Source organism: Mizuhopecten yessoensis, unplaced genomic scaffold (genome assembly GCF_002113885.1).
Source record: "Mizuhopecten yessoensis strain PY_sf001 unplaced genomic scaffold, ASM211388v2 scaffold419, whole genome shotgun sequence".
NCBI classification, from domain to species: Eukaryota; Metazoa; Mollusca; class Bivalvia; order Pectinida; family Pectinidae; genus Mizuhopecten; species Mizuhopecten yessoensis.
This window is the reverse complement of record NW_018403537.1, coordinates 1,505,109-1,528,999: the sequence shown is the minus strand read 5'-3', so window position 1 is coordinate 1,528,999 and position 23,891 is coordinate 1,505,109. Positions and strand designations below refer to the sequence as shown.

The window sequence follows — 23,891 nt, the reverse complement described above, 5'->3', positions numbered from 1 at the left end:
CAATACACCAAGCCTGTCTTCTGATAGGACACTAAACCCAATACACCAAGCCTGTCTTCTGATAGGACACTAAACTCAATACACCAAGCCTGTCTTCTGATAGGACACTAAACCCAATACACCAAGCTTGTCTTCTGGGTTTAAGGTGGGGAGCCCAATCATTTATCTACTGTATAAAAGATGTCTTTTGAAAGTATTCTTAACCCAGACAGGTCATCTTTGTAGACAGGTGATCTCTGTTTACAGGTGATCTTTGTAGACAGGTGATATTTGTAGACATGTGATCTCTGTAAACAGTTGATCTTTGTAGACAGGTGATCTTTGAAGACAGGTGATCTCTGTGAACAGTTGATCTTTGTATACAGGTGATCTTTGTAGACAGGTGATCTCTGTAAACAGTTGATCTTTGTAGACAGGTGATCTTTGTAGACAGGTGATCTCTGTAAACAGTTGATCTTTGTAGACACTTGATATCTATAAACAGTTGATCTTTGTAGACAGGTGATCTTTGTAGACAGGGGACCTCTGTAGACATGTGATCTCTAAAAACAGTTGATCTTTGTAGACAGGTGACCTCTGTAGACATGTGATCTCTATAAACAGATGATTTTTGTAGACAGGTGACCTTTGTAGACATGTGATCTCTATAAACAGATGATTTTTGTAGACAGGTGACCTTTGTAGACATGTGATCTCTATAAACAGTTGATCTTTGTAGACAGGTGACCTGTAGACATGTGATCGCTGTAGACAGGTGATCTTTGTAGACAGATGACCTTTTTAGACAGATGTTCTTTGTAGACAGATGACCTTTTTAGCCATGTGACCTGTGTAGACAGCTGATCCCTGTAGACAAATGACCTTTTTAGACAGGTCATCTTTGTAGACAGGTGATATCTCTAGACAGGTGATCTGTGTAGACAGGTGATCTTTGTTGACAGGTGATATTTGTAGACAGATGACCTCTGTAGACAGGTGATATTTGTAGACAGGTGGTCTTTTCAGAGTTTACACTGTTTTCTATTCATATCCATCCTTAATTTTGTAATCTTCTAAAATCAAAGTACACACACTTTTGTATGAAACACTAGGATAGTACCATATTTCGGTCAAACCCCCTGTAAACAGGTGCTCTTACACACGGTTCATGATTTAACTTTACATGTATATAAAACATGATGACACGTTTATCTCCATCATCAGTTTGCATTCACCTTTTGTGTTTTCATTCCATGGCTATTTTTGTATACTACATTTTTAAGCTAATTAAATCATAACATCTCCACGCCAATGCTCATCATATATCAAAATCATAATCTTTAAAAATTGTATTATAGTAAAGTGAAGTGATCAGGGGGAAAACTAAAGACAAATCATTTAAAACAGGTTTATGCTGAAGAGATTGACAGGTGTTTGATAATAATGCAGTGTTTTTTTACGTACTAATATTCTGTCATCTGCCATTTCAAAAAAATTCTACCAACATTTTTATGTTTTCTTGGTGTGAATGTAATAAGTCTTGGATAGATTGGGTTTGCAGTGAAAAAAGTGCACATTGGGCAAACGGAACATGTACGGTACATTCTGCCAGCGCTAATGAGCTAATCTAACACAGGTGCTTGTACATGCACAAATGGCTTGTCTTATTTTTTTTTTTTAACATTTTTTGCAAAAGTAACATCTTTAAGCTTTGCACCTATAGTCTAATTAGCATCAGAAGACGGAGAGAGGGTTTGGAGGGGGACAACAGAGAGAGGGTTTAGAGGGGGGGTGACATAGAGAGAGGATTCATTCTCATGCTTATTTTCCCCTTTCCCATGTACTATTCTCATTCTTACATTATCTATTAAACCCAATCCCTGCCTGATATCTGTTTTTTTTCTGTTCCCCTTTCTGTTTCCTGTCTCCTATTACCTTCCCTCTGTCTCTTATTTTAATCAATGTTTCTGTCCATCCTTCTTCCCTTCCCTGCAGTCTTATTATATCTCTCTACCCCCTTCCCCCCTGATCAATAGCCCCCTGCCTGACACCCCCCCCCCCCTTCTGTCTGTCTAGGTTATACTGATCCTATAATGATCCATATTAAGGTTTTTGTATTACCTTTACTTATGTAATGTCCCGAGTTCTCACATGGGTTCTTTTTGATGATGAGGTGTCAAGATAACATTGTGTTTCTGTGGCAGTTTTATTTCACATTCTATATTTTTTTCAAATAAAGAGGAGATTTTCTGTCATTTTCTGCAGCAATAATTAAGTTATGCTGTCACACCGGTGAAGATGGCAATCTGATGGAGTCCCCACTTGTCAAAAAGTGTAACATAACCACATGGTGAAGCGACGGGTAAACATTGTTACAGAAAGTATTGTTAGCTTGAAAAGAATACTTAAAAACTTTCTCACAAACATATTTGTCAAACAAAACTATGGAAAATATTCATTGAAATTTGAATGCTAATATAAAAACAAATGTATATCGGTGTACTTGTACATTTGAAAGACTGTGAAAACATTTAAAATTTGTTTTAAGAATTAATTGTCAGTTAAATAAGCTGACCATGGAATCTAGTTGAAGAATTTGACTATGATTAGAATTGACATTTTCATTTTCAGAAATAGATTCATAGTAAAGACAACTTATAATTATTCTTTCGGTGAGTGTAAATATTTTTTGTGCCTTATCTAAGTGAAAATCAAATCTTCAGGTCAATGCTGCTTAAATAGCGGAAATGCGGACAAGAGCGTAAAATTGTTTTGAAATCTGAGACTAAATCATTTACGCATTATGTGTTTGTTATGGTTTTTGTTGTTTAAAAAAGTGAAAATTGTACGGATGGATTTCCATCTGAAGGCTGTCAAGAATTTGACAGCTCGCCATTCAGTGGATGAAAAAAAACTTAGGTTATAATAAATCATGCTATTAATAGACTGTGAAATTTGACCTTTGGAACTTGACCTCTGACCTAGTTCAGGTGTCTTTCGATGCAGACCATTAATTTTCTAACCTTTTCTTCTTTTTACTATAACTTTTATCTTTCTTTTTCATGATATGAATATATTTTTTTTTAAATGTTTTGAAAGTCTTGTATGAAAATATTCAAAATATTTTATGTGGCTTACCAAATTTCAGAAAAACTTGACACCAATATTTCCAATTAAAAAAAAAGAAAAAAAAGAGGAATTTTAGACTTTATATTTTGTTCCAAGGCAGTTGATATAGTGTGTTGCCTGGTAGATATATTGTTTATTGTTACTATAACAATATTTATGATGTCCTTGATGTTTCATTCATTTGAAAATGAATGTTTTCCTGTCTGAGTAAATTAAATAAACAAGGAGAATTGTTTTCAGCAAAATAATGGCATATAGTTTTCATTTTGGGCAAATAACCTCAGACAAAAACAAAACAGAAATATTAGACGAATTATTTTATTCTTTAAGGCAGTAAAGATGGTGTATTTTCTAAATCTGTTGCAATTTCAAAAGAAGATTTAATCCAGTTTACATGTCATCCGAACAATGATGTTGAGACTCCCTATTTGATGTTGTCTGGTCATTTCTTCTTTTTAATTTCGATTACTCTTATTGTCGGACAGAATTAATTCCATTTAGGTATCCATCAACTGAACGTGATTTCCGCGGACGTTTGGTTTCACTTTCCCTTCTATTACAAATTGTTCACATTTATAGTTAATATGGTTATTGTATAACACCCCTTATACAAGCCTAAGGTGTGTCCTATTCATTAATAAACTCACGGGCTGTTTTTTTTTCTAATTTTCATTCTGTTTTCATGTCGGCATGACTGAAGTTTTGTCTCAATGTACTACACAAAAAAGTTCTTGAAATTCTGTTAACATGCAACATTTTCTGAAAGTTTCAATAAAATTATGGGTTGTCTCCCTTGAATACCTTTATTGCCAATTTTGATTGCCAAATAAGCCCAGGGGCCCATTGCATAATCTCTGACAGAAATGGGGAGGTAAGCTTTTTATAGGACAATAAGATAGTACTTGTCAGCATTTATACTAAGCTGCCTTATATATGAATGGGCTAATTACCAGGCATGGGCTTATTATGGGATAAATTAAAGTTTACTAAAATCGTCATTTCACCAAAGAAATGGTCCTATATTCTAATACTTGTTCATAACAAATATTTGGCAGAGCTTTACAGAGGTTTCCTGATTTCAGAACTCTTCTTATTAGCAAGTGCTTTTTATTATTAAGGTAGTATATAGCCTTAAGACTACTTTTTTAATTTTTGATTGCCATTCGAGGTAAATTGTATAGATTCTGTGGTCTATATTAATGGTTAAGGGCTACACCAGTGCCCTATTGAAGAAATTACAGAAATCCTTGAAACCAAAAACATTTTCAAAAAACTTTTTATCAGCCATCTTGATCAGCGATGTTATCGGTTAGTCTGTAATTGGTCGATTTTCTGCTTTGAGAGTTCTCATCATGGCTTTTGGTGACACAGGGTTAAGCTCAGTATAAACGGCTTTGAAAAGACACTTACACTCTTGAAAAAGTTGTACACATAAATTATGTGTCAATTTAAGAAAGAGAAAAAACGACAATAAAATTGCTCATGTTGCGAACCTGTCATTAGAGGTCACTGTGTGGTATTGCGTGACAACTCTATCACAGGTCATTTGTGAAAGTATTGTCAGCTTGACACAAATTTAATGGAATATCAAAAAATTGTATTTTTATTAAACACTTTAAATTTAACAAATATCTTTTTGTTATAAGTTTGCATCTTGAAGTAATCATGTTAAATCCCCATAGCTTTAATTTGTTGGTTTCATTAAAGAATTTCAAATTTTGTAAAATTTTATAAGTTGAAATTTGCATCAGTTTCAGAAGTGTTAAGCTTAACAGTCTTTGAACAAGTGATAATTTATAGGTACTCTAAGTTCTAAGGACGGTATTCTTGTCATTAGCCATTGTCCGCTGATCTACAGGGAGGTCGCTTTCAGCCGATTAGGTCACAAGTACAACTCAATGGTACTAATGTCACGGTAACCATAGGTGGCAAAATTACAGGATGTTGGAATATACTCACTAACCCAAAGCAATTAATCATGCAAGCTTTTATGGTGAAAAATACAGAATTTTGAAAAAAATTGTGTGGGCTTTTGGCGCAATTTATTTGGGCTAAAACATTTCTATTACAAGTATGTCATTAAATTATTTACTTTAATACTGACATATATATTTAAAAGATTTTTACATCACAGTAAGACAGCAGGTTTGATATCCTGAGAATATTTTGGAATCTTCCTGTCCAAGAGACCATCTATGGAAAGGCCAGTCTCTTTATACAGGTTGACTGCAGTATCACTAAGTATACCATCACTGCTGGGGATAACACATTCAAACTGCTGTGGCTCTATTGAAGACCCTGTCTTCTTCTCCTGATATTAAAACATATTTATTCTTCACAAAATTATCTACGTTTTGATATATGAAACTTGCACCAACAGAAATTGTAGCACCAATCAATATGCACCGATTTTGTCGATGCGTTTACAGCCTATTAAAGATGTAGCTTTGACCTTGACCTATCATCATGAGCTGACAAATGTCTGAGCCATACGTGTGGACACCTTGACCTATCATCATGCGCTGACACATGTCTGAGCCACACGTGTAGATACCTTGACCTATCATCATGAGCGGACAAATGTCTGAGCCACACGGGTAGACACCTTGACCTATCATCAGGAGCTGACAAATGTCTGAGCCACACGGGTAGACACCTTGACCTATCATCATGCGCTGACCAATGTCTGAGCCATACGTGTAGACCCCTTGACCTATCATCATGAGCTGACAAACGTCTGAGCCATACGTGTAGACACCGTGACCTATCATCATGAGCTGACAAATGTCCGAGCCACACGTGTAGACACCTTGACATATCATCATGAGCTGACAAATGTCTGACCCACACGTGTAGACAGCTTGACCTATCATCATGAGCTTACAAATGTCTGAGCCACACGTGTAGATACCTTGACCTATCATCATGAGCTTACAAATGTCTGAGCCATACGTGGAGACACCTTGACCTGTCATCATTAGCTTACAAATGTCTGAGCCACACGTGAAGACACCTTGACCTATCATCATGCGCTGACCAATGTCTGAGCCATACGTGTAGACCCCTTGACCTATCATCATGAGCTTACAAATGTCTGAGCCACACGTGTAGATACCTTGACCTATCATCATGAGCTGACAAACGTCTGAGCCATACGTGTAGACAGCTTGACCTATCATCATGAGCTGACAAATGTCTGAGCCATACGTACGCGTGTAGACACCTTGACCTATCATCATGAGCTGACAAATGTCTGAGCCACACGTGTAGACAGTATTTTGACTTCAATGATGTGTATTAAGACTTTTAAATTACGTACTTGGCAATGTTGAAGAGTTCCGATTTGTCGTAACACTTTATATGATAAAATATGTCATCAGACTGTTAACTTGTTAACGTGATAGCCTTAGGTCGTGTAGATGTGTTTCAGCAGAATCCCTGTAAAATTACAACTTTTATCTCACGTTTATACTAATTGTGCTTGATAGGAACAGTTCCAATGTTGCCAGTTTCAGCTACAGTAATTTTAAACTGAAATAAAGTAAATTTCAAGGTAATTTCTCATGGATAATTTTGACTTCTATTCAAAGGTATTTTAATTTGGACTTATTTTAAGCTGTCTTACAACTAACTAGAAAATAGATTTACATTGTCTATTTAGCCAAATGGATAACCTGAACAGTATGGTTAATTGTGTTCCGATTCAATTTTTTCTTTCATTTTAATCGAAACAATAAGGTAGAAAATTATTGTTACATTATTATATATACAGTGTAAATTGCATTGTTGTCATTTTGAATTGAACCAATTGTTAATTAGAGGATATCTGGAACGTACTCTTTATAATGAGTGCTCCGTAAAATGTATATTTAAAATGATTTAGACGAGCAAGATTATCAATATTTCTTCTTATCTAAAAATAGAAAAATCTAGCAATATACCTGGTTGGTTATTCACGAAGAACTGCAAAGAATGCACTAACTTACCATAGTGTAGATCTAGAGATATGAAATGAAAGTTTTTGAAATATTTCAAGAGCGGAAGACAGTTGATTGGAGATATGGTGGGTGTTGAAATCTGGAAAATATCTCTGATTACCACAAAGTCATGTTACAGTAGTTTCTGGTCTGAATTATCTACGAAAAGTGTAGTTCGTGTACTTCCGCATTAAATCTTTATCTTCCATATGTTGCGGTTTTGAAGGTCACGCCAAAGGTCGTGTCGGTTACAGAGGTGTGTTTCGACACTTTTCAGATGCTCCTGCTAATAAAGATCAAATTAGGCTTATTTCCTTTGAGGTTCACTCCTGCTATATATGTACTTGACAAGGTATAATGTTGGTCAGGTTCAGAATGAATGTTATATGAAATAATGGTACTCTTTATGTAAACTTACCATAACAGCTCTGTTGCTAACCAGACATTTTGTTGTAAATACAGGTCGTAAGTTAACTTTGTTGACATACGTTGTTGTCACAACAGCTAAGGTCATATGAGAAGTGTCGTAAGATGATGGGGTCACTGAACAGATCAGGTACGTCATACGACAATAGTGTTGCAAGATGGTGGGGTCACTCAATGGATAAGGTACGTCATACGACATCAGTGTCGTAAGATGATGGGGTCATGCAAAGGTGACTTTAAAATGCTTCAATACTGAAGTGTCATAATTTGGACACAGGTGCATGACTTTAAATTTGTCTTCTAAACCATCTTTTTAAAGCTAATGGAATTGTATGGCAGCACAGTGAACATGTAAAATTTGTCATAGATGGCGGCTCACAGGTAAAACAAAGAAACACTTAGAAAATAGTTATCAGATAAACAGATTCCTTAAATGACATTTTACTGGTGGTAACTAAAACCTTGGTAAAGGCAGACTTGTTTCTTTTGTAAATTATGAAAGTTAACTATCTGCAGTAAATATTAAATATGGTGATCAAACAGCTAGTTCTCTTTGATGATTCTCTGTCTGGTTTCTCAAACTGAACAGAAAAATATACATTCAATATTTAAACCATTGACTAAGATAAAAAAATTACAACATTCATAAGGTAATATAAAAACATAAATACAACCAAAAAAATAAATGAAAAAAAACAATACCTAATAAAATTCCGTGTAAAGCTCACAAAAAATGTATATTGCTAACCACAATTAAAAGGCTTGGGGTACTATGATAAGATCATAAAATAACAGTATTTAATATTAATGACATTGTATCCATGATAATAAAGCATGATGTTAATGTATTAGAATACATAGTTGTTGGTTGAAACATCACATTTTCTATGCAGATTTAGTATAACTTGTAACCAATCTTACCACAAAATGGTACACTTTTACATGAATCAAGTGAAACTTGGAAAAACAATTGTGTCAGTTTTTGTCTCCATTGAGATAATCGCAATTAATTACCATGAATAATTATGTATATGTTAATATTATGTATATGTTAATAGGACAGAAAAAGTGTTTGCATTAATTAACATTGGTAATTTCAATTATTCTGACAAATTATAATCGTTTCTAGCTGTCTAAGGGAGATAACTTCATTTACTGTTTGGATTGCTCAAAATCTAACTTCATTTTATGAGATATAAATTGATAATTGTTTATCTTTAAAATGGCATTTTCGAGAATTTTTTGATATAAACATCAATAACAATTTTTTCACAGAAAGATAAAAAATATGCTGTTGGTTTCAATAGGGATTGAGAACTTATTAATGAAGGGAGATAACTAATGAATTTCCTATTTCTTTTGTTAGATTTTTGAATTTTAAGTTATTGGCTTACAGTTGTTTTTAATGGGTTACTGTCTCTGTAAAAACCCAGTAAAATTACCCTGTATAAAATGAACAAGACCTGATAAAATTAAAGAGATTCTGTCTAGATCAAATAAGGCATTATACAAAAAGATGGAAGATTTGGAATATGTATGAGAGTGAATAGCATTAAATATTTTGTGCTGTACATTGAGTTCTATACTACTTCTATGATATAGTTTGTACAGCCATTCATCTTACTGGATCTTCCTCTTTTCTGCAAGATGTTGTTCACAAGTTTTCATCGATTCTCCACATAAGCAACCTTGACCCTTTCACCCCTAGGTAACTTGAGTAGACTCTACCATACATTGATCTGGATGAGTCCATTATGGTCTACAGTGGTGAAAGGGTTAAAGACACATGTATGGGGGCAAAATGGTGAACATTCAATAAATTTGCATTTATCTTGAGTTTGGATTTTCTCTCCAGCAGATAAAGTTCGGAACTTTTTGTGAATATTCAGATGTGGAAGCTTGAAAAACTTACAAACATGTATATACTAAGGATGTTGGAGGTTGAGTTAGGTGTGTCACATGTCATTTAGACGATTCGTATATGTATATATAAAGTTTGAGTTGGAGTTTGAAAAGTGCACTTTCTCTGGGAAAGAAACTCGGACATACAGGTAGGTTTCTTCCTGAACTGATCACATGGCCCCTTCAGTATTGTAAATGCCGCGGGCATAGTAAAAAGGGTAGGTATTATTAATGCAGGGTGGCTCCAGCAGTGATTATTTTTACCTTACTTCTCCGAGTTTTGTTTTGCTATATACTTCATAAGTTTGATTGCTTTTTGAAATCCAAATTCTTATAAATGTCTGCGTATGTGGCTTCAAAACTAACACAACATCTTACAAGTCAAATTTTTCACAAACATTAATGTTATAATCGCAGGTGTGTATGTGTGATTCACCAGAAATCTAACAGAAATTCCCAAAACATGCAAAAACCTTGCCAACATGACATCAGCTGAGTCTGGTGTATATTAGTAAGTCAAAAGTGTTGCTGAGATAATGCCCCTCCATCCAGTGGTATCAGTCGGTACCCTGACCACAAGTATGTTACCTTTTTGCATTTCAAAGTAAACATGGCCACATGCTATCCACAAGACTTAGGGTGACTCCTCCTAAAAACTGTGGTTAATATTAGTAAAGCACTAAAACAAGCCCAGCTATCAGTACCAGTGGACCAGAACATTAAAAAGTATGAACAGCTTGATGAAAATGCAACATAATCAGTGTTAGCTTTTATTGAATGTAAAATATTCATAAAAAAATGAAAGTAATATTTTAAAGTTCAAGATGAGAAGACATGCACAGATTTTGTTGAACGCTGTTGTTTATTTTATTTTTTGATAATTAGTTCAGAAACATTTAGAAATTTGAGGAAAATATTTTGAAGCTAACAATGCTGTTTGTTTTAGAAATTTGAAGTCTTTCTCAGCAGGTTTTATCATCTTACAGACCATCAACACATCCTGAAAAAAACATTGTGACTATTACAAATTGCACCCACTTAACTTTAGTAGTTTTTTCCTAAATGAGTTTATTGGTAAATGGGTACATTAAGTCAACCCAGCTTCATTTTAGGACAAATAATGCAAAATTTGATGGATTTCAGTGATTCTGTCTGTCACAATCATTGTTGACCTCTCCAACTGACAAGCATGCATCATAAGCAGGATACACAAGTCAAATACTGATACAAAATGGAAACTACAATAATTTGTTACGTAACGGACAGATTTGTTACACATTTTAACGTTATTGTTGGACTGAAATAAAGTAAAATTTTGATGCTTTATTTCAAAAAGATTATATGCTTGGCATTTGTGATGCATATATATCAGAGTCAATCCTGTTTACCAAAGTCCTGTCAACATTTGGCTTTTCTGCAGATTTCTGACCATTGATTTCACCTCAATTTCATGAAACTTCACACAAGTATAAAATCTGCTGGATATCAATCTCAGGAGGCCATTGTGAAGGTCAAGATCATATGACCAAAAAAAATTCTGATTAAGAAGAACTAGATAATTGGCTAGTAGCAAGTGCATGGGACAAAAGGCTTTGAAGTCTGTTGAAATGAATGAAATATTTGTCTAGTTTCAAGGTCGCAGGGTTCAAATTTGTCAAACGTTTTAAAGACTTCTATCATAATATTTAGCCATTAGCATTCAGGGGATGAACAGCTATCAGTCAAGTTCATTGAATCAACAAATCAAAAACTCTGGGATTAATCAAATGTGTTGAAACAAGTATAGACTAGGGTCGTACTGTTTAGCCAGTAGCATGCAAAGATGAATGGCTAACAATTTATTTCAACAAATGACCTTGGTCATCTTTCAAGTTCATAGCTGGGTCGAATATCCCATTAGGTAAAGAGCTATGGAATTAAACCTGTAGATTTAGCTTGCTTGTCTGCTATCAACTTTTAGTTCAATTTGACATTGACTCACTTTGAAGGTCACAGATATGAAGTGAGTTTGCAAACAGCATTAAATCTGTCCAAGTTAAGACTGTGACTGTCTAGCTGAGTTAAGACTGTGACTGCCTAGCTGAGTTAAGACTGTCACTGCCTAGCTGAGTTAAGACTGTGACTGCCTAGCTGAGTTAAGACTGTGACTGCCTAGCTGAGTTAAGACTGTGACTGCCTAGCTGAGTTAAGACTGTGACTGCCTAGCTGAGTTAAGACTGTGACTGCCTAGCTGAGTTAAGACTGTGACTGCCTAGCTGAGTTAAGACTGTGACTGCCTAGCTGAGTTAAGACTGTGACTGCCTAGCTGAGTTAAGACTGTGACTGCCTAGCTGAGTTAAGACTGTGACTGCCTAGCTGAGTTAAGACTGTGACTGCCTAGCTGAGTTAAGACTGTGACTGCCTAGCTGAGTTAAGACTGTGACTGCCTAGCTGAGTTAAGACTGTGACTGCCTAGCTGAGTTAAGACTGTGACTGCCTAGCTGAGTTAAGACTGTGACTGCCTAGCTGAGTTAAGACTGTGACTGCCTAGCTGAGTTAAGACTGTGACTGCCTAGCTGAGTTAAGACTGTGACTGCCTAGCTGAGTTAAGACTGTGACTGCCTAGCTGAGTTAAGACTGTGACTGCCTAGCTGAGTTAAGACTGTGACTGCCTAGCTGAGTTAAGACTGTGACTGCCTAGCTGAGTTAAGACTGTGACTGCCTAGCTGAGTTAAGACTGTGACTGCCTAGCTGAGTTAAGACTGTGACTGCCTAGCTGAGTTAAGACTGTGACTGCCTAGCTGAGTTAAGACTGTGACTGCCTAGCTGAGTTAAGACTGTGACTGCCTAGCTGAGTTAAGACTGTGACTGCCTAGCTGAGTTAAGACTGTGACTGCCTAGCTGAGTTAAGACTGTGACTGCCTAGCTGAGTTAAGACTGTGACTGCCTAGCTGAGTTAAGACTGTGACTGCCTAGCTGAGTTCAGACTGACACAGCCTAGCTGAGTTCAGACTGACACGGCCTAGTTAGTTGAGTTAAGACTGTGACTGCCTAGCTGAGTTAAGACTGTGACTGCCTAGCTAAGTTAAGACTGTGGCTGCCTAGCTGAGTTAAGACTGTGGCTGCCTAGCTGAGTTTAGACTGACACTGCCTAGCTGAGTAACGACTGTCACTGCCTAGCTGAGTTAAGACTGTCCCTGCTTAGTTGAGTTAAGACTGTGACTGCCTAGCTGAGTTAAGACTGTCAATGCCTAGCTGAGTAAAGACTGACTGCATGCCTAGCTGAGTTAAGACTGTGACTGTCTAGCTGAGTTAAGACGGTGACTGCCTAGCTGAGTTAAGACTTTGACTGCCTAGCTGAGTTAAGACTGTCACTGCCTAGCTGAGTTAATACTGTGACTGCCTAGCTGAGTTACGACTGACACTGCCTAGCTGAGTTAAGACTGGCAATGCCTAGCTGAGTAAAGACTGTGACTGCCTAGCTGAGTAAAGACTGTCCCTGCCTAGCTGAGTTAAGACTGTCCCTGCCTAGCTGAGTTAAGACTGTCAATGCCTAGCTAAGTTAAGTCTGTGACTGCCTAGCTGAGTTAAGAATGTGACTGCCTAGCTGAGTTACGACTGACACTGCCTAGCTGAGTTAAGACTTTGACAGCCTAGCTGAGTTAAGACTGTCAATGCGTAGCTGAGTTCAGACTGACACGGCCTAGCTGAGTTAAGACTGAGAATGACTAGCTGAGTTAAGACTGTCACTTCCTAGCTGAGTTAAGATTGTGACTGCCTAGCTGAGTTAAGACGGTGACTGCCTAGCTTAGTTAAGACTTTGACTGCCTAGCTCAGTTAAGACTGTGACGGCCTAGCTGAGTTAAGACTGTGATTGCCTAGCTGAGTTAAGACTGTCAATTCCTAGCTGAGTTCAGACTGACACCGCCTAGCTGAGTTCAGACTGACAATGCCTAGCTGAGTACAGACTGTGACTGCCTAGGTGAGTTAAGACTGTGACTGCCTAGGTGAGTTATGACTGTGACTGCCTACTTGAGTTAATTAAGACTGTCAATGCCTAGCTAAGTTAAGTCTGTGACTGCCTAGCTGAGTTAAGAATGTGACTGCCTAGCTGAGTTACGACTGTGACTGCCTTGCTCATTTAAGACTGTGACTGCCTAGCTTCAGACTGACACGGCCTAGCTGAGTTAAGACTGAGAATGACTAGCTGAGTTAAGACTGTCACTGCGTAGCTGAGTTAAGACTGTCACTGCCTAGCTGAGTTAAGACTGTGACTGCCTAGCTGAGTTACGACTGTGACTGCCTAGCTCATTTAAGACTGTGACTGCCTAGCTGAGTTAAGACTGTCACTGCCTAGCTGAGTCAAGACTGTCACTGCCTAGCTAAGTTAAGACTGTGACTGCCTAGCTGAGTTAAGACGGTGACTGCCTAGCTGAGTTAAGACTTTGACTGCCTAGCTAAGTTAAGACTGTGGCTGCCTAGCTGAGTTAAGCCTGTGGCTGCCTAGCTGAGTTAAGACTGTGGCTGCCTAGCTGAGTTCAGACTGACACTGCCTAGCTGAGTAAAGACTGTCACTGCCTAGCTGAGTTAAGACTGTCACTGCCTAGCTGAGTTAAGACTGTGACTGCCTTTAAGCTGAGTTAAGACTGTGACTGCCCAGCTGAGTTACGACTGTCACTGCCTAGCTGAGTTAAGACTGTGACTGCCTAGCTGAGTTACGACTGTCACTGCCTAGCTGAGTTAAGACTGTCACTGCCTTTAAGCTGAGTTAAGACTGTCACTGCCTAGCCGAGTTAAAACTGTCACTGCCTAGCTGATCATGAGTGCCAGTGATTCAAGGGTGTTTATTCAGATGAATAAAGAATGTATCATTGAAAAAGATTCAAATGATTTTTAGACACTATCCAGTGTCTTTTAAGCACCAGAATTCTTTCCACTTCATGTTAGAATTCATTTCTTCTATATCGTGAAATTATGTCAGAATGATTAAAAACCAACTTGCTCACATTTCTGTGGGGCCGACGCAATGCATTATGCAGAAAACTGTCATTGGTTTCATGAATGAATTGTCGTGGTATACCTTTAATATTGAATGCTATGCATGTAAACACCTGAATTTGATATTACAGGTAGGTATTCCGTGTACCTGTTCACTCGTGTGCCTGCTATTAATGTCCGTGACAAGCCACCTTAATTGGTATATAAATATGGCCCTGGGAGTTGATCCTGTATTAAGTTTCAAGCATGAATCTGAATGAAAAAAATGTCCACATGCAGCGCACTGATACACATAAAAATATCCAAATAAGTTTGGTTGTTGAGACTCCCCTCTTTGAAGATTGTCTACAGGAGGCTGACAGCACACCATAGGGACTTGTGCTTCAAAATCGTCGTCTGAGGAGCAAGGCACAGCATGCATACCTATAATGTATGTCCTACAGTATGTCACTCTATGCAAGGAGATGAGAAATGCGATATATATTTTGACAGGGAAAACTTACCATCCTTCTCATATAAACAATCATTCGGGGGTGGAAATTTTACCAACTCAGTTTAGGTCCAAATGAAATCAAAAAATTTTCAGGTCCCTGTTAGTCGAGGAGAGGGACACAACATAGAGACTTGTACTACAGTGTGTCAGTCTGAGGAGTAGACACAACATAGAGACTTGTACTACAGTGTGTCAGTCTGAGGTGTAGACACAACATAGAGACTTGTACTACAGTGTGTCAGTCTGAGGTGTAGACACAACATAGAGACTTGTACTACAGTGTGTCAGTCTGAGGTGTAGACACAACATAGAGACTTGTACTACAGTGTGTCAGTCTGAGGTGTAGACACAACATAGAGACTTGTACTACAGTGTGTCAGTCTGAGGTGTAGACACAACATAGAGACTTGTACTACAGTGTGTCAGTCTGAGGTGTAGACACAACATAGAGACTTGTACTACAGTGTGTCAGTCTGAGGTGTAGACACAACATAGAGACTTGTACTACAGTGTGTCAGTCTGAGGTGTAGACACAACATAGAGACTTGTACTACAGTGTGTCAGTCTGAGGTGTAGACACAACATAGAGACTTGTACTACAGTGTGTCAGTCTGAGGTGTAGACACAACATAGAGACTTGTACTACAGTGTGTCAGTCTGAGGTGTAGACACAACATAGAGACTTGTACTACAGTGTGTCAGTCTGAGGTGTAGACACAACATAGAGACTTGTACTACAGTGTGTCAGTCTGAGGTGTAGACACAACATAGAGACTTGTACTACAGTGTGTCAGTCTGAGGTGTAGACACAACATAGAGACTTGTACTACAGTGTGTCAGTCTGAGGTGTAGACACAACATAGAGACTTGTACTACAGTGTGTCAGTCTGAGGTGTAGACACAACATAGAGACTTGTACTACAGTGTGTCAGTCTGAGGTGTAGACACAACATAGAGACTTGTACTACAGTGTGTCAGTCTGAGGTGTAGACACAACATAGAGACTTGTACTACAGTGTGTCAGTCTGAGGTGTAGACACAACATAGAGACTTGTACTACAGTGTGTCAGTCTGAGGTGTAGACACAACATAGAGACTTGTACTACAGTGTGTCAGTCTGAGGTGTAGACACAACATAGAGACTTGTACTACAGTGTGTCAGTCTGAGGTGTAGACACAACATAGAGACTTGTACTACAGTGTGTCAGTCTGAGGTGTAGACACAACATAGAGACTTGTACTACAGTGTGTCAGTCTGAGGTGTAGACACAACATAGAGACTTGTACTACAGTGTGTCAGTCTGAGGTGTAGACACAACATAGAGACTTGTACTACAGTGTGTCAGTCTGAGGTGTAGACACAACATAGAGACTTGTACTACAGTGTGTCAGTCTGAGGTGTAGACACAACATAGAGACTTGTACTACAGTGTGTCAGTCTGAGGTGTAGACACAACATAGAGACTTGTACTACAGTGTGTCAGTCTGAGGTGTAGACACAACATAGAGACTTGTACTACAGTGTGTCAGTCTGAGGTGTAGACACAACATAGAGACTTGTACTACAGTGTGTCAGTCTGAGGTGTAGACACAACATAGAGACTTGTACTACAGTGTGTCAGTCTGAGGTGTAGACACAACATAGAGACTTGTACTACAGTGTGTCAGTCTGAGGTGTAGACACAACATAGAGACTTGTACTACAGTGTGTCAGTCTGAGGTGTAGACACAACATAGAGACTTGTACTACAGTGTGTCAGTCTGAGGTGTAGACACAACATAGAGACTTGTACTACAGTGTGTCAGTCTGAGGTGTAGACACAACATAGAGACTTGTACTACAGTGTGTCAGTCTGAGGTGTAGACACAACATAGAGACTTGTACTACAGTGTGTCAGTCTGAGGTGTAGACACAACATAGAGACTTGTACTACAGTGTGTCAGTCTGAGGTGTAGACACAACATAGAGACTTGTACTACAGTGTGTCAGTCTGAGGTGTAGACACAACATAGAGACTTGTACTACAGTGTGTCAGTCTGAGGTGTAGACACAACATAGAGACTTGTACTACAGTGTGTCAGTCTGAGGTGTAGACACAACATAGAGACTTGTACTACAGTGTGTCAGTCTGAGGTGTAGACACAACATAGAGACTTGTACTACAGTGTGTCAGTCTGAGGTGTAGACACAACATAGAGACTTGTACTACAGTGTGTCAGTCTGAGGTGTAGACACAACATAGAGACTTGTACTACAGTGTGTCAGTCTGAGGTGTAGACACAACATAGAGACTTGTACTACAGTGTGTCAGTCTGAGGTGTAGACACAACATAGAGACTTGTACTACAGTGTTTCAGTCTGAGGAGTAGACACAACACAGATACTTGTACTTCAGTATATCAGTCTGAGGAGTAGACACAACATGGAGACCTGTACTACAGTGTGTCAGTCTGAGGTGTAGACACAACATAGAGCCTTGTACTACAGTGTGTCTGTCTGAGGTATGGACACAACACAGAGACTTGTACTACAGTGTGTCAGTCTGAGGAGAAGACACAACATAGAGACTTGTACTACAGTGTGTCTGTCTGAGGTATGTACACAACACAGAGACTTGTACTACAGTGTGTCAGTCTGAGGTTTAGACACAACATAGAGACTTGTACTACAGTGTGTCAGTCTGAGGTGTATACACAACATAGAGACTTGTACTTCAGTGTGTCAGTCTGAGGAGTAGACACAACACAGATACTTGTACTACAGTATGTCAGTCTGAGGAGTAGGCACAACACAGATACTTGTACGACAGTGTTTCAGTCTGAGGTGTAGACACAACATAGAGAATTGTACTACAGTGTGTCAGTCTGAGGTGTAGACAGAACATAGAGACTTGTACTAGAGTGTGTCAGTCTGAGGTGTAGACACAACACAGATACTTGTACTACAGTATGTCAGTCTGAGGAGTAGGCACAACACAGATACTTGTACTACAGTGTTTCAGACTGAGGTGTAGACACAACATAGAGAATTGTACTACAGTGTGTCAGTCTGAGGTGTAGACAAAACATAGAGACTTGTACTACAGTGTGTCAGTCTGAGGTATAGACAGAACATAGAGACTTGTACTACAGTGTGTCAGTCTGAGGGGTAGACACAACACAGATACTTGTACTACAGTGTGTCAGTCTGGGGAGTAGACACAACACAGATACTTGTACTACAGTGTGTCAGTCTGAGGAGTAGACACAACATAGAGAATTGTACTACAGTGTGTCAGTCTGAGGTGTAGACACAAAATAGATACTTGTACTACAGTGTGTCAGTCTGAGGTGTAGACAAAACATAGAGACTTGTACTACAGTGTGTCAGTCTGAGGGGTAGACACAACACAGATACTTGTACTACAGTGTGTCAGTCTGGGGAGTAGACACAACACAGATACTTGTACTACAGTGTGTCAGTCTGGGGAGTAGACACAACACAGATACTTGTACTACAGTGTGTCAGTCTGGGGAGTAGACACAACACAGATACTTGTACTACAGTATGTCAGTCTGAGGAGTAGGCACAACACAGATACTTGTACTACAGTGTTTCAGTCTGAGGTGTAGACACAAAATAGAGAATTGTACTACAGTGTGTCAGTCTGAGGTGTAGACAAAACATAGAGACTTGTACTACAGTGTGTCAGTCTGAGGAGAAGACACAACATAGAGACTTGTACTACAGTGTGTCTGTCTGAGGAGTAGGCAGAACACAGATACTTGTACTACAGTGTTTCAGTCTGAGGTGTAGACACAACATAGAGAATTGTACTACAGTGTGTCAGTCTGAGGTGTAGACACAACACAGATACTTGTACTAGAGTGTGTCAGTCTGAGGGGTAGACACAACATAGAGAATTGTACTACAGTGTGTCAGTCTGAGAAGTAGACACAACATAGAGACTTGTACTACAGTGTGTCAGTCTGAGGTGTAGACACAACACAAATACTTGTACTACAGTATGTCAGTCTGAGGTGTAGACACAACACAAATACTTGTACTAGAGTGTGTCAGTCTGAGGTGTAGACACAACACAAATACTTGTACTACAGTGAGTCTCTGAGTGCAGTTTGGATGCCTATTCTTTTATTTCAATCTTTCGATTATTTACATATTATTTTACACAGACTTTGATGTTGGAGACTTTTGAAATGCTAGACAGCTGTATTTATATACTCTAATATATATTAGATATATAATACCTATCTATTCCCTGCTTTTGTTTCAACTGTATCATGAGGCGACGTGTTCTCAGATCTGAATCATTTGTCAACCTTCTAAAGTGTCTCAGTAGCCTTTTGGCAATCGCATACTATTGTCACATGAACCCTAGTAGGCCTACTTTTAAATAAATTTGAACTTGACCCAATTTGAAAGTCACACACATGTGATGTGGTCAGTTTGAATAATATGTAAACAAATATTTTTTAATCCATTTACACATTGTTAATCCAGGAGTTAGGAAGGCTTTCTAATTGGTTGTGAATAAGGTCAAGGTCACTGTTACTGAAAATAGAATTTTTCAGAACCTAGCTAACCTTGAGGTGAAAGTGCCAATTATACATGCAGTGAAAATCATTTATATGTTATGACAAATGTTGTTTAGGGTTTTTAGCTCACCTGGCCCAAAAGGCCAGGTGAGCTTATGGCATGGTGCAGCGTCCGTCGTCCATCCGGCATCAACTTTTTACTTTAAACAACTTCTTCTGAATAACCAAGAGGCCCAGGTTGATGATATGTGGCCAGTAGCATGCTAGGATGAAGGGCTACCAAGTTTGTTCAAATGAATGACATTGACCCACTTTCTAGGTCACAGGGGTCAGATGTGTTAAAATCTTCAAACAACTTTTTCTCAATAACCAAAAGGCCCAGGGTACTGATATTGGGCCTGTAGCATGCTGGGATGAAGGGATTACATGTCTGACAGCTCTCTTGTTCAATACCTTAATTCATTCATTCATACTTTTTTATGCTCTTGTCTCAGAACATAATGATTTCAATCACATTTAATGGGGATCAAACTTGTTCAGCTAAGCACTGAGACTTTATCCAATAATTTCATGTTAATTTCTTTCCAATGGTGGTAATTTCAGTGTACATGCATTTCTTCTTGTTGATTTCAGATTACAGACTTGCTCATATTATCCTTGTAAATAGTGAAGGCCGTTTCATCTCCCATTGGACAAGTGATTCTCATCGCCTTCATCTAGCGGACCGTCATCGTCGTAGCGTGGAACTAGACAATCATTTATACCTCAACATCACATCGGGCAACGAAACCTTTCATCTAAAACTATATCCCAATTCTCATTTATTGGCCCCCGGGTTCAAAGTCTATCTTCGACATGGAAGTAACGTCACAAGCTCCATGGAAACGGAAAGTTCTTTGCACACAGATGATTGTATGTATAGAGGGGACGTCACCTCCCATTCTTCAACAGCGGCTGTGGCTCTCTGCCGCGGGGTGGTAAGTACAAATCAAATGTGGTATGAATATCTTAGAATGTCAATTGTTGTCTCAGCAGCAATGAAAAAATTCATGATAAAATGGATGACGGGCAGTTGCCAAGTGGTTTAAGGCATCAGATTTTCTGCTACCACTAGACCTCCACCCCATGGTCTTGGGTTCAAGGCCTACATGGGGTAGTCGCCAGGTACTGGCCATAGCACTCCAGTTTTCCTCCACCATCAAAACTTGGCACGTCCTGAAATGACCATAATGGTATGTAAAACACAAACGAACGAAACCAAAAGAACCTTTTTAGGTTCAATGAAGACATGAAGATTACTTTTAACCATTCATGTTCACAGAAATCTCGGTAAGTTATGGTAATTGCTATATAAGATCTCATAAAAAATTAATGAGTTACTTACAGGGTCTTATTTAATAAAGATCTGTATATCTGAAAAAATAAATCATCTTTATAACAAATTTGGAACACAGTTGAACATCTGGCAATAATGTGGCCGTAATTATCTTGATGACAACGATCATGTGGGTTAAACACTTACGGGTGACAACGTTATTGTACTTTTCCAATATATATATATATTGACATCACCGGTAGATTTTAAAGGGATTATATTCCTCTTATTTATCTACTTGTGAAAATTTCACCTAAAGGAAGGAATTACAACATTGAATTTATAATTCTTTCTGACAAAGTTTCATATAATCACTGATTTGTAAAAAAAAAAAAAAAAAAAAAAAAAAAAAAAAGAAGGCTCCAGTAAATGAACACATAAACATCTTTTGCACTAAATAACTCATATCTTGCGACATCTGTCTGAATCGCTTTAAAGACTTTCTGGCAAAACATCATGACTAATAACACCAGCTGAAATATGAATTTCTTTCCACAGATCAAAATGGTAATCACCAGAATAATTTAGAAATGATTATCAATGAGAGTTCTCTAGAGCATGCTATAAATCAATTTTACCTAAGAATGCCATTAAACACTTTTGACAAATAAAGTCGGAAGTGAACAGGAAATGCTTCGCTACACCTGACTGATATTCACGGAGGAATTTGTCATAGAGTTTAGGGCTAAATATTGTCATGAATGTCAGTTTCAAATGAATATAAAATTGAAGGTAATAACTTTAGTAAAATGCTTTATCAGTAAAAATCAAAACATATAACAACTTGACTTTGAAAGTGATAATATTTCGACATATTTATGTAAATCATAATATACAGGAAAACTTTGATATTATGCCGATCTGGTTTCAGTTGCCTACTTGCTAATCACCAACATATTTCAGAGTTTCTTTTCCTTTACGATGCCTTTATAAACAAGGCCTTGATAACTTACTGAACTTCTTTATAATGCCAAAATGTCACTGGACAAACTTCTTTATAATGCCACAATGTCAATGGACAAACTTCTTTATATTGCCAAAATGTCACTGGATAAACTCCTTTATAATGCCAAAATATCACTGCACAAACAATCTCCTTTATAATGCCAAAATGTGACTAGGCAACCTTATCTATAATGTCCAAATGTCACTAAACAAACGCCTTTATATTGCCAAAATGTCACTGGACAACCTCCTTTATAATGCCAAAATGTCACCAGACAGACTTATTTATAATGCCAAAATGTCACTAGGCAAACTTATCTATAATGTCCAGATGTCACTAAACAAACTCCTTTATATTGCCAAAATGTCACTGGACAAACTCCTTTATAATGCCAAAATATCACTGGACAAACAATCTCCTTTATAATGCCAAAATGTCACTAGGCAAACTTATTTATAATGTCCAAATGTCACTAAACAAACTCCTTTATATTGCCAAAATGTCACTGGACAAACTCCTTTATAATGCCAAAATGTCACTGGACAAACTCTTTTATAATGCCAAAATGTCACTGGACAAACTCCTTTATAATGCTAAATTGCCACTGGACAAACTTATTGATAATGCCAAAATGTCAATGGACAAACTTCTTTATAATGCCAAAATGTCAGTGGACAAACTTCTTTATAATGCCAAAATGTCAATGGACAAACTCCTTTATAATGCCAAAATGTCACTGGACAAACTTATTTATAATGCCAAAATGTCACTAGACAGACTTATTTATAATGCCAAAATGTCAATGGACAAACTTCTTTATAATGCCAAAATGTCACTGGACAAACTTCTTTTTAATGCCAAAATGTCACTGGACAAACTTATTTATAATGCCAAAATGTCACTGGACAAACTCCTTTATAATGCCAAAATTTCTATGGAAAAACTCCTTTATAATGCCAAAATGTCACTGGACAAACTTATTCATAATGCCAAAATGTCAATGGACAAACTTCTTTATAATGCCAAAATGCCAAAATGTCACTGGACAAACTTCTTTTTAATGCCAAAATGTCACTGGACAAACTTATTTATAATGCCAAAATGTAACAGGACAAATTCCTTTATAATGTCAAAATGTCACTAGGCAAACTTTTTTATAATGCCAAAATGTCACTGGACAGACTTATTTATAATTTCAAAATGTTACTGGTCAAACAGGAGAAATTGACAGGCTAGAGAAATTTAGTTACCATGTACAGTTACCTTATCACTGATTAGGCCAACTTTTGGGGAAATTTAGTTTAGAGAACCCAGTTATGTCTACAGAGTGAAATCTGTACCTAAAACTCTTTAACACCAAGGTTCAAATGCTTTTATTGATGCTTGTATTTTTTAAAATTTTATGTTTAACTTTAACATTACTTCCTTTAGAATGTGTTGAGGGTCTAATACTGTATTTGTTCCTTTTATTCATAATGCTGTCCCCAACTCTGCTCAAATTATCATAAAACTGAAATTTTGTAATAAAAGTAAATTTTGCTTCAATTTATTTATGGAACACATGCTATGACAGACAACTTACAGGTTAAAATTAGAATAAATAAAATGTATTTCTTTATGATCATTCAAAATTGTGACATGTATGAAAAACATAAGATTGATCCAATCTACTTTCAAACCGAAAATATACCAGATTTTTGTTTGTTTTGAAACTAATTTATTTTGTCGAATATGACATTATGATAAATATGAAATGTATGTTTGAAATATCTTTATCAATAGTCCATATCTGCATCCAGTAAATCAACTCTTCAAGGTCGGGTATATTATTAGCTCACCTGGCACGAAGTGCCAAGTGAGCTTATGCCGTGGTGCGGCGTCTGTCGTCCGTCCGTCGTCCGTCCGTCCGTCTGTCCGTCGTCCGGCGTCAATATTTTACTTTAAACGACTTCTTCTTAATAACCGAAAGGCCTAGGGTGATGATATTTGGCCAGAAGCAAACTGGGATGAAGGGCTACCAAGTTTGTTCAAATAAATGACCTTCATCTATTTTCAAGGTCACAGGGGTCAAATATGATAAAAACTTTAAACAACTTCTTCTCAATAACCAAACTGCCCAGGGAGATGATATTTGGTCAGTAGCATGCTAGG

General features: G+C 37.6%; 1 protein-coding gene across 1 annotated transcript in view; it reads left to right on the top strand.

Annotated features, from left to right (window-relative positions):
* LOC110448349 (A disintegrin and metalloproteinase with thrombospondin motifs 18-like) overlaps positions 1-23,891 on the top strand; it is a 112,032-nt gene that overhangs the window by 49,530 nt on the left and 38,611 nt on the right. The window contains exon 3 of the mRNA XM_021494536.1: positions 20,053-20,396. Coding sequence (XP_021350211.1) covers positions 20,053-20,396 — 344 coding nt within the window. The remainder of the gene's footprint in view (positions 1-20,052; positions 20,397-23,891) is intronic.